The sequence below is a fragment of the Typopeltis vanoorti genome, chromosome 11 (genome assembly GCF_054136105.1).
Source record: "Typopeltis vanoorti isolate ZY-2024b chromosome 11, IOZ_Tvanoo_1.0, whole genome shotgun sequence".
NCBI lineage: Eukaryota > Metazoa > Arthropoda > Arachnida > Uropygi > Thelyphonidae > Typopeltis > Typopeltis vanoorti.
The window spans coordinates 21,639,981-21,655,417 of NC_143559.1; the positions used below are offsets into that span (position 1 = coordinate 21,639,981).

At 37.8% G+C, this 15,437-nt stretch overlaps 1 protein-coding gene across 1 annotated transcript in view; it reads right to left on the minus strand.

Moving 5' to 3' along the window:
* LOC150101361 (phospholipid-transporting ATPase ABCA3-like) overlaps positions 1 to 15,437 on the minus strand; it is a 646,575-nt gene that overhangs the window by 447,054 nt on the left and 184,084 nt on the right. The window contains exons 6-7 of the mRNA XM_090400940.1: positions 15,112 to 15,349; positions 14,775 to 14,966 (exon numbers count right to left, since the gene is read on the minus strand). Coding sequence (XP_090257066.1) covers positions 14,775 to 14,966; positions 15,112 to 15,349 — 430 coding nt within the window. The remainder of the gene's footprint in view (positions 1 to 14,774; positions 14,967 to 15,111; positions 15,350 to 15,437) is intronic.

The window sequence follows — 15,437 nt, forward strand, 5'->3', positions numbered from 1 at the left end:
TCTTTAGTCGCTGAAATAGTGAAACAAACGATAGCGAAAACACAATATATACAACAGAATTCCAAACAATAACACCACTGAAGGACACTTATATCAACTGAAGCACAACTGCAGCACAATCTGAGACAAAAAGGCACACTATATTTTAATTTAAAAACACGTTTTCTAGCACAACTCAACACGACCGCCACATTCACTAATGACACTAGCGCCAGTTCAGATGATATGATAGAGATTATTATTATTATTACAGGCAACTCCAAGATGTCCTTAGACTTATTGAGTGAAGCTCTAAATATTATGTCAAGAACCATCCAACAATTATGCAGTATCTCTCATGTTGGAAGTTTTTTTCCACTTGGTTTGACTATAAATTTTATTTAGTTTAATCCTTTATCTAAGTGTAAGCAAACAAAGTTTGCACCTGAAGTATCTTCAGGAATGGGGCAACTCATGGCAAAGGTGGACTAAGTTCTGATCACTTTCCTTAGTATCCCATAATGCAAAGCACATCTCCTTGTGGACATGTATAATGCTATGTATTATGGGAAGAGTCACTACCCAGACCAGTTTCGACCTTTATTCCACTCTTCAGTGGGAGCCAGAGGTGATACCAAGGTTGAAGCAATGTAGAACTCATATTTCCATATGCCAGTTGCCAAAAGGTGTCATACCTTATTATTAAATTACTCTGGATTAGAGAAAGATGTTGGAAGTTTTTTCACACTTGGTTAGACTATAAATTATATATTTAGTTTAATCCTTTATCCAAGTCCTTTACCACAAGTTGCCCCAGTCCTAAAGATACTTCAGGTGCAAACTTTGTTTGCTTACACTTGGATAAAGGATTAAACTAAATATATAATTTAATTTACTTAATTTATTAGCTTACACTTGTAAGCAAACAAAGTTTGTGTCTGAAGTATCTTCAGGACTGGGGCTACTTGTGGTAAAGGACTTGGATAAAGGATTAAACTAAATATATAATTTATAGTCTAACCAAGTGGGAAAAACTTCCAACATCTCTCTTTAATCCAGAGTAATTTAATAATAAGGTGTGACACCTTTTGGCAACTGGCATATGGAAATATGAGTTGTGCTTTGCTTCAACTTTAGTATCACCTCTTGGTCTGGCTCCCACTGAAGACCAGTTTCGACCTCGATAAAGGTCGAAACCGGTCTGGGTAATGACCCTTCCCATAATGCATAGCATTATGGGAAGGGTCATTACCTTTGCATTATGGGATACTAAGGAAAATACATCAGTATTGGAGCCTCATTTATGCAAAGGAACATAAACGATCGGTATTCATTAAAATCATTTTACCATATACATTCTTCATTTTACTTGCAGCATATTGAAAGAACTGTTCAGGATTCTCTTTAGCCTCGATTGCTAGATTCCTTTCATAATCTGCTTTTGCCTATCTTACCACACTAATTACACTTCTGGCCTGTGGTTGTACTGTTCATGTACCTACAAGTCACCTTTCTCCTTAAATTTTCTCCACAACTGTTTCTTTTTTGCAGCACAAACAAAATTATCAGTATTAACATCTGACCTTCATAGAGTCAGAGACTCATCATGGGAGGTACACACTATTGCATGCAATGCTCATCTAATTGTAGTTTAAAGAGATTCAATGTGTCTACATTCATAACACACACAGGGAATGAATTCCACTGAATGAAAATAACCTGCACCACAGTTCTCTGTTAACATGCTCCTTATACAGTTTCCAGTTATGTCTCTTATTCTACCCCCCCTCTCCAATTCGGTGAAAAATATCTTCCACGTTAACCTGATAACAACCCCCTTGCTAACTTACATGTCTCAATTATATCCTCCTCCTCCTCCCTCCCATTCATGAGACTTTCCAACTTACATTCTCTCAATCTGTCCTTGTCTTCCACATTCCAAAGACCATTGACTACCTTTGTGAATCTTCTCTGACCCTTTACAACATATCCTCGTCACACTGAAAACACGGTGACCAAATCTATGCACAATAATCCATATGAGGCCTGATCAAGGATAAGGCCTTATACAATGGCATCATAACCTCTCTATTTCTGCATGTCAGGGTCCTACGCATCATTGCCATTATCCAAAGTGATGTCTTCACAACTTGTGCGATGTGGCCACTGAATTTCTGGTCCTTCTCCATCACTCCTAGATTTCTCATCTTCTCTCCCTCCTTTCATGTTTCCCCACCTTCGCATCCAGTCGTTGCTTACCAAATCTCAAACCTTACACTTTGTAACATCAAATAATAGTTCCACTTACCAGCTCATTCATGCAATCGATTAAAGTCCTCTTATAAGATGATAACATCCACTTGATTTTGCATCTCTCCCCAGTGTTGCATGATCTGCAAACAGCTGGATATCACTAGTTAAACCAATCGCAATATAATTAACATACAAATTGACAACAATGGTCCCAAAACTGACCCCTGTGGTACACCAATAGTGACCTTCCTCTTTCATGATACTTCACCCCAACTTTATGACACCTATATGACAGCCAGTCACTGATCCAATTCAGAAGTTTGTTATCCAATCCCATCTATTTCAATTTATTTAACAGCTTGTCATGTAGCAGTGTATCAAAAGCTTTTGCAAAATTCAAGTATACCACTGTATATGCATCTCCCCTGTCCAAGGTATTTCTCACCTTATTATAGTACATAAGTAAGTTAGTAAAACATGATCACCCTTTAACAAACCCATGCTGATAACCACAGAGAATACTGCTGTTATCAACCCATTTCTCCATCGTACTTCTCACCAATCTCTCTCTCTCTGGTAGCATCACCACAACTCCAGATATAGAGATTGGCCTATAATTTGAAGGTAGCCTATAATTTGCAGCCTTATGGACCACCTTTATACAGTGGAACAATCCCTTGGAACCAGTATACTTGGAACCAGTGCTGTTGCAAGAATCTTATTAAGCAGGCATACCAATGTTACTACCAATTTCCTGTAACTTGCCTTATGATGCGTGGTGATATGTCATGAAATCCTATCGCCTTATTGACATCATATTTATTTCTTTCCTCAAATACCTCCTACTCGCTCACAATTCAGCCATTCTCTCCTATCTCGTCTACACTTAAGTTCCTCATGATTAAACCCTGATCAGGATGAAACACCCTTATACATTATAATAAAATTAGTTTAATCCTTTATCCAAGTGTGAGCAAACAAAGTTTGCGCCTGAAAATATCTTCAGGACTGGGGTAAGGTGGTACAACACCAGGCCAACTCATTGCAAAGGTGGAGCACAATACCAACACTCCTATCTCAGTATCTCCCATAATGCAAAACACATCTCCTTGCAGATATGTCTAATGTTATGCATTAAGGGAAGAGCCACTGCCCAGACTAGTTTCGACCTTTATTGAGGTCTCTTCAGTGGGAACCAGGCCCAAGTGAAGATACCAGACAGAAGCATTAGCGGGTCATCTCTACCTATAGGAGTTGCCAAATGGTGTGCCACCCTTTTTTAATAAATACTCTGGATTTAGAGAAAGATGTTGAAAGTTTATTTTTCACTTGGTTAGAGTATAATAAAATTAGTTTAATCCTTTATCCAAGTGTGAGCAAACAAAGTTTGCACCTGAAAGTATCTTCAGGACTGGGGTAAGGTGGTACAACACCAGGGCAACTCATTGCAAAGGTGGAGCAAGCTACCAACACTCCTATCTCAGTATCTCCTATAATGCAAAACACATCTCCTTGCAGATATGTCTAATGTTATGCATTAAGGGAAGGGCCACTACCCAGACTAGTTTCGACCTTTATTGATGTCTCTTCAGTGGGAGCCAGGCCCAAGTGAAGATACCACTTTTTTAATAAATTACTCTGGATTTAAATCCAGAGTAATTTATTAAAAAAGGGTGGCACACCATTTGGCAACTCCTATAGGTAGAGATGACCTGCTAATGCTTCTGTCTGGTATCTTCACTTGGGCCCGGCTCCCACTGAAGAGACCTCAATAAAGGTCGAAACTAGTCTGGGTAGTGGCCCTTCCCTTAATGCATAACATTAGACATATCTGCAAGGAGATGTGTTTTGCATTATAGGAGATACTGAGATAGGCGTGTTGGTAGCTTGCTCCACCTTTGCAATGAGTTGCCCTGGTGTTGTACCACCTTACCCCAGTCCTGAAGATACTTTCAGGTGCAAACTTTGTTTGCTCACACTTGGATAAAGGATTAAACTAATTTTATTATACTCTAACCAAGTGAAAAATAAACTTTCAACCCTTATACATTGACCACTGAATATCTCAACAATGTCTTTTGCAGCAGTTACCATTCTACCATTTTCATCCATTAATATAATCATACCATGATAATTCTTCCTTCTACTTGCCACATATCTAAAAAACTCTAAGGTTTTCCTTCACCTTATTTGTCAATTTCTGTTTGCACTGCACTTTTGTTTTCCTTATTAACTGAGTCACTCTCCTGGCTTGTTCTTCATACTTTTCATGAAATTGATTATTACCATTATTCATCCTGTTCTTTCTCCAAAGCACCTTCTTTTTTAAGATTTCATGCTTAAGCTCCATCCATTTTACACCAACCTTAATCAGCCTTTTGGCCTTTGGAATACATTCACACATTGATGCTGTTATGTATTTCTTTGTCAGCTCCCATGCAGCATTTATTTCCTTACCATTTAACTCATCATTCCATGTCATAGCTCCAAGCTGTCTCCTAAGCTTGTCATCACCAGCCTTATAATTCTGCATATATCATTTCCTCACAAAAGTCTGCATGGCTTGCCACAAACCATGTGATTGCTTCATGATCACTTTCACCAACTGGAAGAAAGTAGGAAATCCCTCTCACAATTACATCCTCTGATGAAATGATCAGATCTAGAACTCTTGATTCTTGCATGCACTCCTTCAGGTGCTGCTTGAGATAGTTATCTCTCAAGAACTTAAGAAATTCATTTTCCTTATTCCCAAATGCCATCTCTTCATTCCAATGCATACTGCCATAATTAAAATCATGCATAATAATTACTCTTCCTTTGTTCACTAATCCAAGTGTTCATATATTTATTCATCATCACCCTTCAAATTCCTGAACCTATAGCAACATCCAATTAAATATGTCTTCCTGTCAACTTCCATGTTACACCACACTGACTCATAGCCACTGCTACTATTTCCCTCTTTCATGTGTGCCTTATGTGGACATAATTCCCCTGCTATCATTAGCAGCACTCCTTCTCCCTTCTTGTCATTTTTATCCTTGCAAAAAATACTGTATCCTTCGATTTCTATTTGCTTTAGAATATCATCTTCATTTAACCATGTTTCACTTATTCCAATGATTTTGGAGAAAATAAACTCAATCACTGAAATCATTTCATCTCCCTTATTTTTGATACTTGTAGCATTTGTAAAAAAACACAGTAATTCAATTTTAGGTCTATAACCTAAAATTGAATTACAGTCCTATCCAAGCCACTTGTTCTATCACCCCCCCCCCTCTCCTATTCTATGAAAATCTCTTCCATGTCAACCTGATAACCCTGACTATATTTTACTATATATACATATAGCTTAGAATGATGATATTCTTCCATTTAACTCACGCTTGGTTTACTCTCTTGACTCTAGGTATGCAGCCATTACCTCCCTCAAGAACTTCTTTACCACTTTCCATGCACTATCAACATCCAGTCCTTGCAGTTTTAAATGCCATGGCACCAACACCAATCCAAGCAATCTCTGGAGATTGTCATACTTAACAGGCCTGTAATTCCACATATCCTATTCTATCCTGTGACCTCCTCGATTTAGAAGGTTGCAGCTAATTACTAGGGAAGACAATTATGAAGCAAGGTGGTTTCCCGTTGCTTTCCTTGCTGTAAGTATTTATGATTGTAGCCATAAGTGTTCACGGGACCAGTTTGCCTGTTTTGAAGGATGAAAAACTCTCCACCTCCATATGAGACCAGTTAACTCACCTTTAGTTGAAAGAACCAGATAAAAGTTCCTTGCATCATGGACAGGAATCGAGCCCAGGTCTTTCCAACCAAAGGGCTTCATCTATACCGATTGAGCTATGGAGGCTCAATTCCACATATACCCCAATCTTAACTGAAAATTCCACACATTTAGCCACTGCCCAGGTCATGACCATATGATCACTCTCACCAGTTGGTGTAAACATGGTCACGTTCATTGTAGACAAACGTTTTCAGATGCAATTACAAGATGAAGCACTCTCAAACCCCTATTATATTCCATCACATGCTATCTTAGGTAATAATTCCTTAGTAACTGCATAAATTCCATTTCCTACTTCCCACGTGTCTGTGTCCTTTCCTCCTTCAAATTTATGTTCCCTTAGTTGAAGTTATTATTATTACTTCACCCAAGACCCCATGGAGTCAAAGACTCATCTATGAAGTCCTTTTATCACACATAGCTCATCATACTGTACTTTAAACACAATCAAATTCTCTGCAGACACCACACTCTCAGGCAAGGCATTCCAATCATTCACAACTCTGCATAAAAAAAACCAGCTTCTCACTCCCCTACTCACACCCTCTTTATACAGTTTCCACGGATGACCTCTAGTTCTCCTCTGATCTCCTACTATTTTCTGTATAACCTCTCCAGCATTGATCCTATAACAACCATTTAATAACTTATAGGTCTCTATCATAACTCCTCTCTTCCTATTGTCCACCAGATTCTGCAAGTTGCATCTTCTCAATCTTTGCTCATACTCGACATTCCAGAGGTAAGAAACTACATTAGTCAGTCACCTTTGGACCCTTTCAAACATCTCTTCATCATTCTGAAAACCCGGTGACCAAATCTGGGCACAATAGTCCATGTGTGGCGTAATCAAAGCCTTATACAATGGAACAAGAATCTCCCAACCTCTACAAGTCAGTTTCCTCCTCATCATTTCCAGAAGCCTTTGTGTTGTCTTCACAATTCTGGTTGTGTCCCCTAAATTTCAGATCCTTATCCACTATCACCCCCAGATCTCTTATTTCCTCCACCTCCAACAACAATATATCCTAACCAAGCATAAATTTTGCATCCCATTTTTGTTTTACAAATTTTAACATCTTACATTTTGTAACATTGAACTCATATCCCCATTTCCTGTGCCCAATCATTCAATTTATTCTAGTCTTATTGTAAGGATACAACATCTTCTCTACTCTTCATGGTTCATCCCTACTCTGCATCATCTGCAAACAGCTGAATATCTCCAACCAATATCATTAATATACAAGTTAAACATCAATGGACCTAAAACACACCCCCTGAGGCACCCCACTAATAACTTTATTTTCCTGATATCGCTCCCCCATATACAGCTTGTTTATACCTATCAGATAGCCAGTCCCCAATACACCAATGCACCAATATAATATCCATCCACTCCAGTTTGACTATCAACTTATCATGTGATAATCTATCAAAAGCCTTTGCAAAATCTAAGTATATTACTGTGTATTTTTCTCCTCTGTCCATAGAAGCAGCTACTTTATTGTAATAAGTAGATTACTAAAACATGACCTCTCTTTAGTAAATCCATGCTGTCCATGAAAGATAATACCATTGTTGTCAACCCAATTCTGAATCATAGTTCTCACAAGCTTCTTCAACAACTTAACTACAACACCTGACACACAGATAAGCCTGATAAGCCTATAGTTTGATGCTAGATCTCTATAACCTCCTTTATGAAGTGGCACAATCTTGACCTCCTTCTACTCCTTAGGAACTTGACCCAGTGCAAGACTCATATTAAAAAAATATGTCAAGGCCGGCATCAATTCCCTGGCACATTCCTTCAGAATACGTGGTTATATATTATCAAGTCCCACAGCCTTATTTACATCTACTTTGCTCAACTTCCCATACACCTCTTGCTCACTTACAGTCAGTCTCTTCCCCATCATCAACTGCTCTCAATCTCTCCATGAAGTCACATTGATGATATTGAAAGACTTTTATGAACTGCTCATTAAGTATCTCCACCACACCTTCTGCAACAGCTGTCTTTTTACCATTTTCTCCAATCATTGTCATCCTTCCATAATCATTCTTTCTTTTTCTGGTTACATATCGAAAGGACTCCTTAGGTTTCTTTTTTGGCTTCATTAAGCTAACTGCTGTTCATATCTCTCTCTTTAGCTACCCTCACTAACCAAGTCACCAGCCTTGCTTGGTCTTTGTAGTCCTCGTGGAATTGGTTATTTCCACTTCTCTTATGCTGCCTCCATAATGCCCTTTTTCTCTGTATTGCATGCTTAATCTCTTTATTGATCCATTTCACAGTCAGTTTGTTAGTTAAGAAGGTTAAATAAGTTTGATCTTATTTAACCTTCTCAACCCTTGGAATAGATTTAGACGTTGCATCTACTAGATAGTTTCTGAAAATCCCCCAAGCTGCACTGATCTCTTTTCCAGCTAACTCCTCATTCCATGCTACACTTGCAAGTTGTCTCCTGAGTGCTTCATAATCACTCCTTGTAGTTCCACATATACTCTTTTCTTACAGAGGTCCTCACACTGCTGGCAACCACCGAGCATCACCTCATGGCCACTCTCACCAATTGGTGGAAGATTTGACACTTCATTTATAATTACGTTCTCTAATGAGATGACCAAATCCAAGACCCTCAATGTTCGTGTGCCCTCTGTTACATACTGTCTGAGGTAGTTATCCCTCAAAAACTCAAGAAACTCATTTTCTTTACTTCCAGTTGCTATCGCATCATTCCAGTCTATATTGCCATAATTAAAATCACCCATAATAATCACTCTTTTCTTACTTAAATATAAAGAGCTAATAATCTTCATTTCGGCAATATAAACATTATTTAAATTAAGGGGATATTAAATCCGACATTCATTCTCTATAGTCACTTCTCTATCTTCCAGCAACAGTCTCTCCAAATGACTCACACCATAACCACTCAAATACAATCCATCACTCCCATACTGTTCACTTCATCCTTCAAACTCATTCTACACCATAACCACTCTTTTCTTATTTGCTCGGCTAATTTGATTATACATTTCAAAGTCACTACCATCCACATTTCGTGGTCTATAACAACATCCAACCAAGTATTTTATTCCATTCACCTCTATCTCACACCATACTGCCTCAAAACACCACTGGCACTGTTTTCCTCTTGCATCTCTAAGTTGAATGGACATAACTCTTTCTCTATTATCAATAGCACTCCCCCTCCCTTTTTACTCCTATCCTCACGAAACACATCATATTCTTTCCATCTCTATTCCTGTCAGGATGTCATCCTCATCTAACCATGTCTCACTTATTCCAACAATTTTTGGGTGAACAGACTCAATTAGTGCAACCATTTCATCTGCCTTGTTTCTTACACTTCTAACATTTGTATATAAACATTGCAGCTCATTCCTGGATCTACAGCTAGTTCCACTGATAACACTCATTCGATGTGATCTCTCTATGCTCGACTGGGGCCATTTCCCTTTATGCTTATTCATTTTAGAACCCTCTTCAATTCCAACTGTTTCCTCTTCATCCCAGATCATCCCATTCCTTTTCTGTCTACACATCCTCTTGGAGCAACCACCTTTCTCATGTTGTGTACCCATCCACCCTTAGCCTCCCCGTTTCCCTGTTCCTCTTGCACGCCCATTCTCTCATTTTCCATACTCATGCCCCTTACTTCTTCATTCATAACCACCTCTTCGATCTCTCTCCTATCATACTCTCCTGCTCTTCCATATCACTTCCCACTTGATCTGATTCATTCTCTATAGTCACTTCTCTACCTTCCAGCAACAGTCTCTCCAAATGACTCACACCATAACCACTCAAATGCGATCCATTACTCCCATACTGTTCACTTCGTCCTTCAAACTCATTCTACACATTAACAAATTGTACTCCCCTCTCCTCACACATTTCAGCCAACATACCATTAATAATCCTTGTTCTCCACCTTTTCTCACCACAGTCGTACCTATGCAACATGCTTACTAACCTTCCTGTCACACTGTTCTCTTTTATCCATCTAAGGCATTTCCTGATATCCATTCTGACATGCTCTTTGTCCTCTGTTAAGTTATTTGTACCTATTAAAACCATGAACTCCTTTGCTCACTCCCTCCTCATATTCGATGCCTCAATCACTCTACTCATTTTACCACCTGGAAAACATACCTTGTGCTTCCTCTCATCCAGCACACCTTTACGAATAGAGTCGCCTTACAACACCACTTGCTTGTCTTTCGTACCTACAAAAGACAAGCCTACTTGATTTGTTTTAATCATTTTCACCAAAATTTTCTTAATTTCACTCCGCATCCATTTCATCTCTTGCATCATCCAACCCAATTCAACTTTTCAATCTCACAATACATTCTGAAAGCGAAATTAAAGAAAGCAAAAACTTTTGCTTTCATTCGTTCTTTCCATTTTTCACACTTTTGATCCTTTCGTCACGCTATTTCCAGTTTCTTTCATTCTCTCAATTTTGTTTCCTTCTGCCACATTCACCCTGCTTTCATTCTTTTTACCATCCATTATGGTTTTCAAATCACTCGTTTTCTTTTTCAATGCTTTCTCAACAATTTTTTGCCTTTCTTTCACACCATGCTTCTCGTTCGAAACAGCACTCATTCTTCCCGCGACATTCTTGCTACTAACACTTTCTCTCATCAAATTCATATTAGCACTCATCAAATCCTCGTTTAGCTCACACTTCACACATACCCTCCTTTCATCACCCCTAAATGTCCACAAACCATCTATGTAATCAAAAGAGTACATGTAGCACACCTCGCACACTTCACGAAACGAATGAAGTCTAAGTTAAAGTCATGCACTGACATAGCCACCGCCATCTTTCCTCTGTCGGTTACTACTCTAAGGGCTAAAAACAATGAATTTGTAATTAAGGTTAAGCAAAATATCCCACACATTAATGATACTAGTAGTGCACAACTTTTATAGCAGCTCTTACTCAAACAATCACTAATATACAATTAATTATTTTAAGAATAACTTATCTGAATCCGGAGTTCTTCTTACACACCACCACTACTGTTGCCTCATGAGTGCCCTCCCACAATCATCCATAATAATTACCTGTCCTCCTCATCGAGTCTATTTGCTAATCCATACTATCTCCATCATCTTTTCCATCCCCTAGTCTATAGCAGCATCCAATTGTATATTTTGTTCTGCTGGCCTCAATCTCACACCCGATAGCCTCAAATGTGCTATTTTCACTGGCCAGAAGTTGAACTTTTACTCTCTTTGGTTACAGTTCATCAGTTATCATCAATAATACTCCTCTCCCCATTCTTTTCTCTCTATTCTCCTCATGTCATGGACAGTGGCTAACAGAAGATGACATCTTTTGTTAGCCATGTCTCACTAATGCCAGCAGCTTTTGGGTAGGATGAGCCAACTCATACCAAATTCCTCCTGCTTTTCCCAAATGCTACTGGCATTAGTGTATGTAAAGTGCAAAATCCCCTTAGGCCCACCACTATCCTGACGCTTTATACTAACTATCCCAGTGGCACACCCAGAGGGGGGGGCGGAGGCCCAGGAATCCCCCAAAGAAAAAGAAAAAAAACACTAGAAAAGATTTTTGGAAAATTTTCTAGTTTTCAATTTTAAAAAAATGAATTAATAAAATTCATTTTTTTTAAATTTATGTTGTGTCGTGTCTTCTATTTCTATACTACTTATGAATTAGCGATCATTGCAGATGCTCAGTCATAGGTCGTATGCAATGCATAGTGTGTATTCTCAAATCGTCTACTCTACTCAACCCCCCCCCCCCACAAGATCAAATCCTGAGTGCACTACTGAACTATCCCATTCTGGTTTGTTACCAGTGGTACTAACTTAAGCATATTATACACATTCTTACACTCAACTACTTCACTGATGTCTGCATATCCACTCAACAGCTTCCGCTTCCCCTAAAAGCTCTAGCTTCCCTGATTCTGCATATCCACCTTCACTTCATTCAACAAAACTTTTTCCAGTCACTGAACAACAAATCCATTCATATGCAAACCATCCTTCTTCTAAGTCCTTTTGCCCATCAAATTCACTCCTCACATCCACACTCTTCCTGCATAACCTATGCATTGAGTCCACTATATTGGCTCTCCTTCTAAACTCTACTCTGTCATACAGCAGCAATAGACACTAACTCTCTCACTTTTTTTTTTTTTTGCTACTTCTTTTACCCTACCTTTTTGTGTTCTATTAACCTTACTAACATCATAAAATTTTCATACCCAGAAAGCATGATTTTGTCAAACTCTTGTTGATCACACTTTTTATGATTGAATCGCCGTACAACACTTTCTCCTTGATTTTTATTTCTCTCTTGGTCATGCTCTCATTTCTCTCGCACTTCTTTCTTTCTTTTATTAGCTGACTCACTTGCCAGACATTTCTGCATTCACTCCAGCTCCAGCTTCACCATGTGTATAACTTCGTGCAGCTGAGCTCTCTCTCTCATTGTAGCCAACTCTTCATTCTTTACATCAGTCATACTATTCTTTCGTTCAACACTTTTACTCTCTCTCTTAAGCATGTCACATTTAATCTCACTCTCAATCCTATCATTACATCACACACATTTTCAATCATATTCTGAGTTCCATCCACTACTTCAGTCTTGCAACCCGAGATGCTTTGGATGTTCGCTCTCATAGCATTTTTGGCACCCTTTCCCACCGCTATTATTTTCAAACCAAATTCCAGTTGCCTTCAGTAATGCATACATTATAGTCATGCTATTCTTTCGTTCAATGCTTTTACTCTCTCTCTCTCTCTCTCTCTCTCTCTCTCAAGCATGTCACATTTAATCTCACTCTCAATCCTATCATTACATTACACACAATTCAAATAATATGGAGGCCTGAATAATAATAATATAATAATAATATTCTGAGTTCTATCCACTAATTCAGTCTTGCAACCTGAGACACACTTTGGATGCTCACTCTCATAGCATTTTCGGCACCCTTTCCCACCACTATTACTTTCAAACCAAATTCCAGTTGCCTTCAGTAATGCATACATTTCAGAGACATTGCACTGCATGAAATGCTTTTAATTAAATTCTTTAAACAATGATGCCTTGGATGCTATTGTTCTGCTTTGCATCAGTGCCATGTGCTATGCTACGTAACTAATCATGCAAAAGACTAAATTAACAATATTTAAAACAAAACTTTTAACTTTAACTAATAACTCCACAATACAGTCTAATTTTAACATGATTTTTTAACTGATAATGCTATTTTTTTTTAAAACTAAACAACTTGCTTTCTGAGCTCTCAAAACAGTCGTATCAGTTATAGGCCATCTGGCATATAACTGATATTTGAGATGCATAAGTCAGTAAGAGGATTTTATCAGATTAATCTAGGGCACATTATGAAAATAAGAGAAGGCAAGAGGGAAAGAACCAGAAGCCATCTCTGGAAGTTACATAAGAGTGTGGTGAAGATGGGTGTGAGAAGTAGAATTTTTACATGGAGAAATGTTAGCGAATGGCATGGAATCAAAAATGAAGACATCACAGATCATCAACTTTATAATATGATGACATCATCAGGAAGAAAATAGTTCTTGATAATCTAAATGCCCACATAAGCAAAGACTGTCTAATTTCCAGACATTTACCTTTACATGCCCCCCATAAATCTAAACCTTACCAAACTCTGTACAAAAAAAAGGAATCAAAAGAAACGCTCAAAGAAAAAGGCCTAAATACTATCAACCTTCTTTTATCCTTCAAACAGGTTATTTGACATTGACATCATCAGACACCAATATGATTAATGGAGGTGCCGGTGCTCTGCTTCTACTCATGAAAGGTGAAAAACTTTCAATGAAAGTTGGAACTGGGAGAACTTCTTCCAATTTAGCTGCAAATTTTATGCAATAAATAAAGCACTTGAAGCCTACTTAAAATTATCATATCAACAATCAGAGGAATTATAATTTACAGAGACTCAAGATCAGCTATGAAGGCAATCAAAAATGGCAATACCAAGCTCACACATGGCATACATAAAATCTTAAATCAACTAAAGTGTTTGGGAAAAAGTTGCATTTTACAATGGATTCCTGCTCATGAAGACATTGATTACAATGATGCAGTTGATAAATTAGCAAAAGAGGCCAGAGAACTTGACCAAGCAACTGACATGATAACTCTTGCTGATGCTAACATACTAGCAAAATCTAAACTAATTCCACTAAAATCAGGGATGCAACACCAAATTCCCAAAATCATTGTCGACAGAAAGACCTCCACCACGACAGCAAGACTCCGAACAGGAGAAGAATGATGATCAATACGGATGATACGAGAACATATAGAAACTGCAATAACTGCCCTAATACTGAACTGACACCCACTCACATTTTTACCTGTCCAGCAATTACAGCAGCATTGCAAGCAAAGAGACCCTAATACTAAACAACAGCTCTATTCAAACAAATTCATCGAATTAAACTCTTTTTTTTTCTTAGCCAAAGCAGTTCAAGGAGCCTACATGGAAATATTTAAGACTCTTCCAAGGACAAGACAACAACAACTTCTTCACTACTCTTGAAGAATAATCATTCACTAAATCCTTTAAGAATAAAAGCTATTGTACAAGAATAAAATACCCTAATAGAACAACCATTGAATTTCTTAAACCAATAATGCTAAAATTAACTCACCATAACTTTCAAGTGCAATTATCACTCTCCATGACATCAGGATACCACCATTTGGCATAAGACACAAAAGCAATTTTTTCCAACGTGGAAGCAAAACCAAATAACTGCCTATATCTTTTGTGAAGTAGAAAGATTGAAATGCACAGCTGCTTATTATCCATAATGTAACAATTGCTAGTACACCTGAAATGGCTGTAAGAATAACAGATGGTTATAATAAAGACTATACTACTGACAGTACTATAGCCTGAATCACATTTTTGTGATTCAACATTCATTACTTATTACTTTCAGGAATAAATTCCTAAACTTATTTGTGACAATTTATGAAACTTACTTGAATTAAAAAAGGTAGTTACAGCTAAACAGAACATAACTGTTGCAGCAGAATACAAAACAAGAATTATGAACAGTACACTTCCCTCAGTGTAACTAAGTACTGCAATTCCATGTTTGAACTCTAATTTGAAAATTACTGTTATTATCACAGAGAGGATAATCATCAGTGAAAGATTATTGACAAATGTACTGCTCCAGTAGATCCACTCACTCATTCCCATCATCTTCAGTAATTCCTGTATTAGAAGAAAAATCAAATTAACATTTCATATAAACCTAACTTAGAATAACATTCATTTTTAGTAAGAAAAAAAAAGAGTTTAA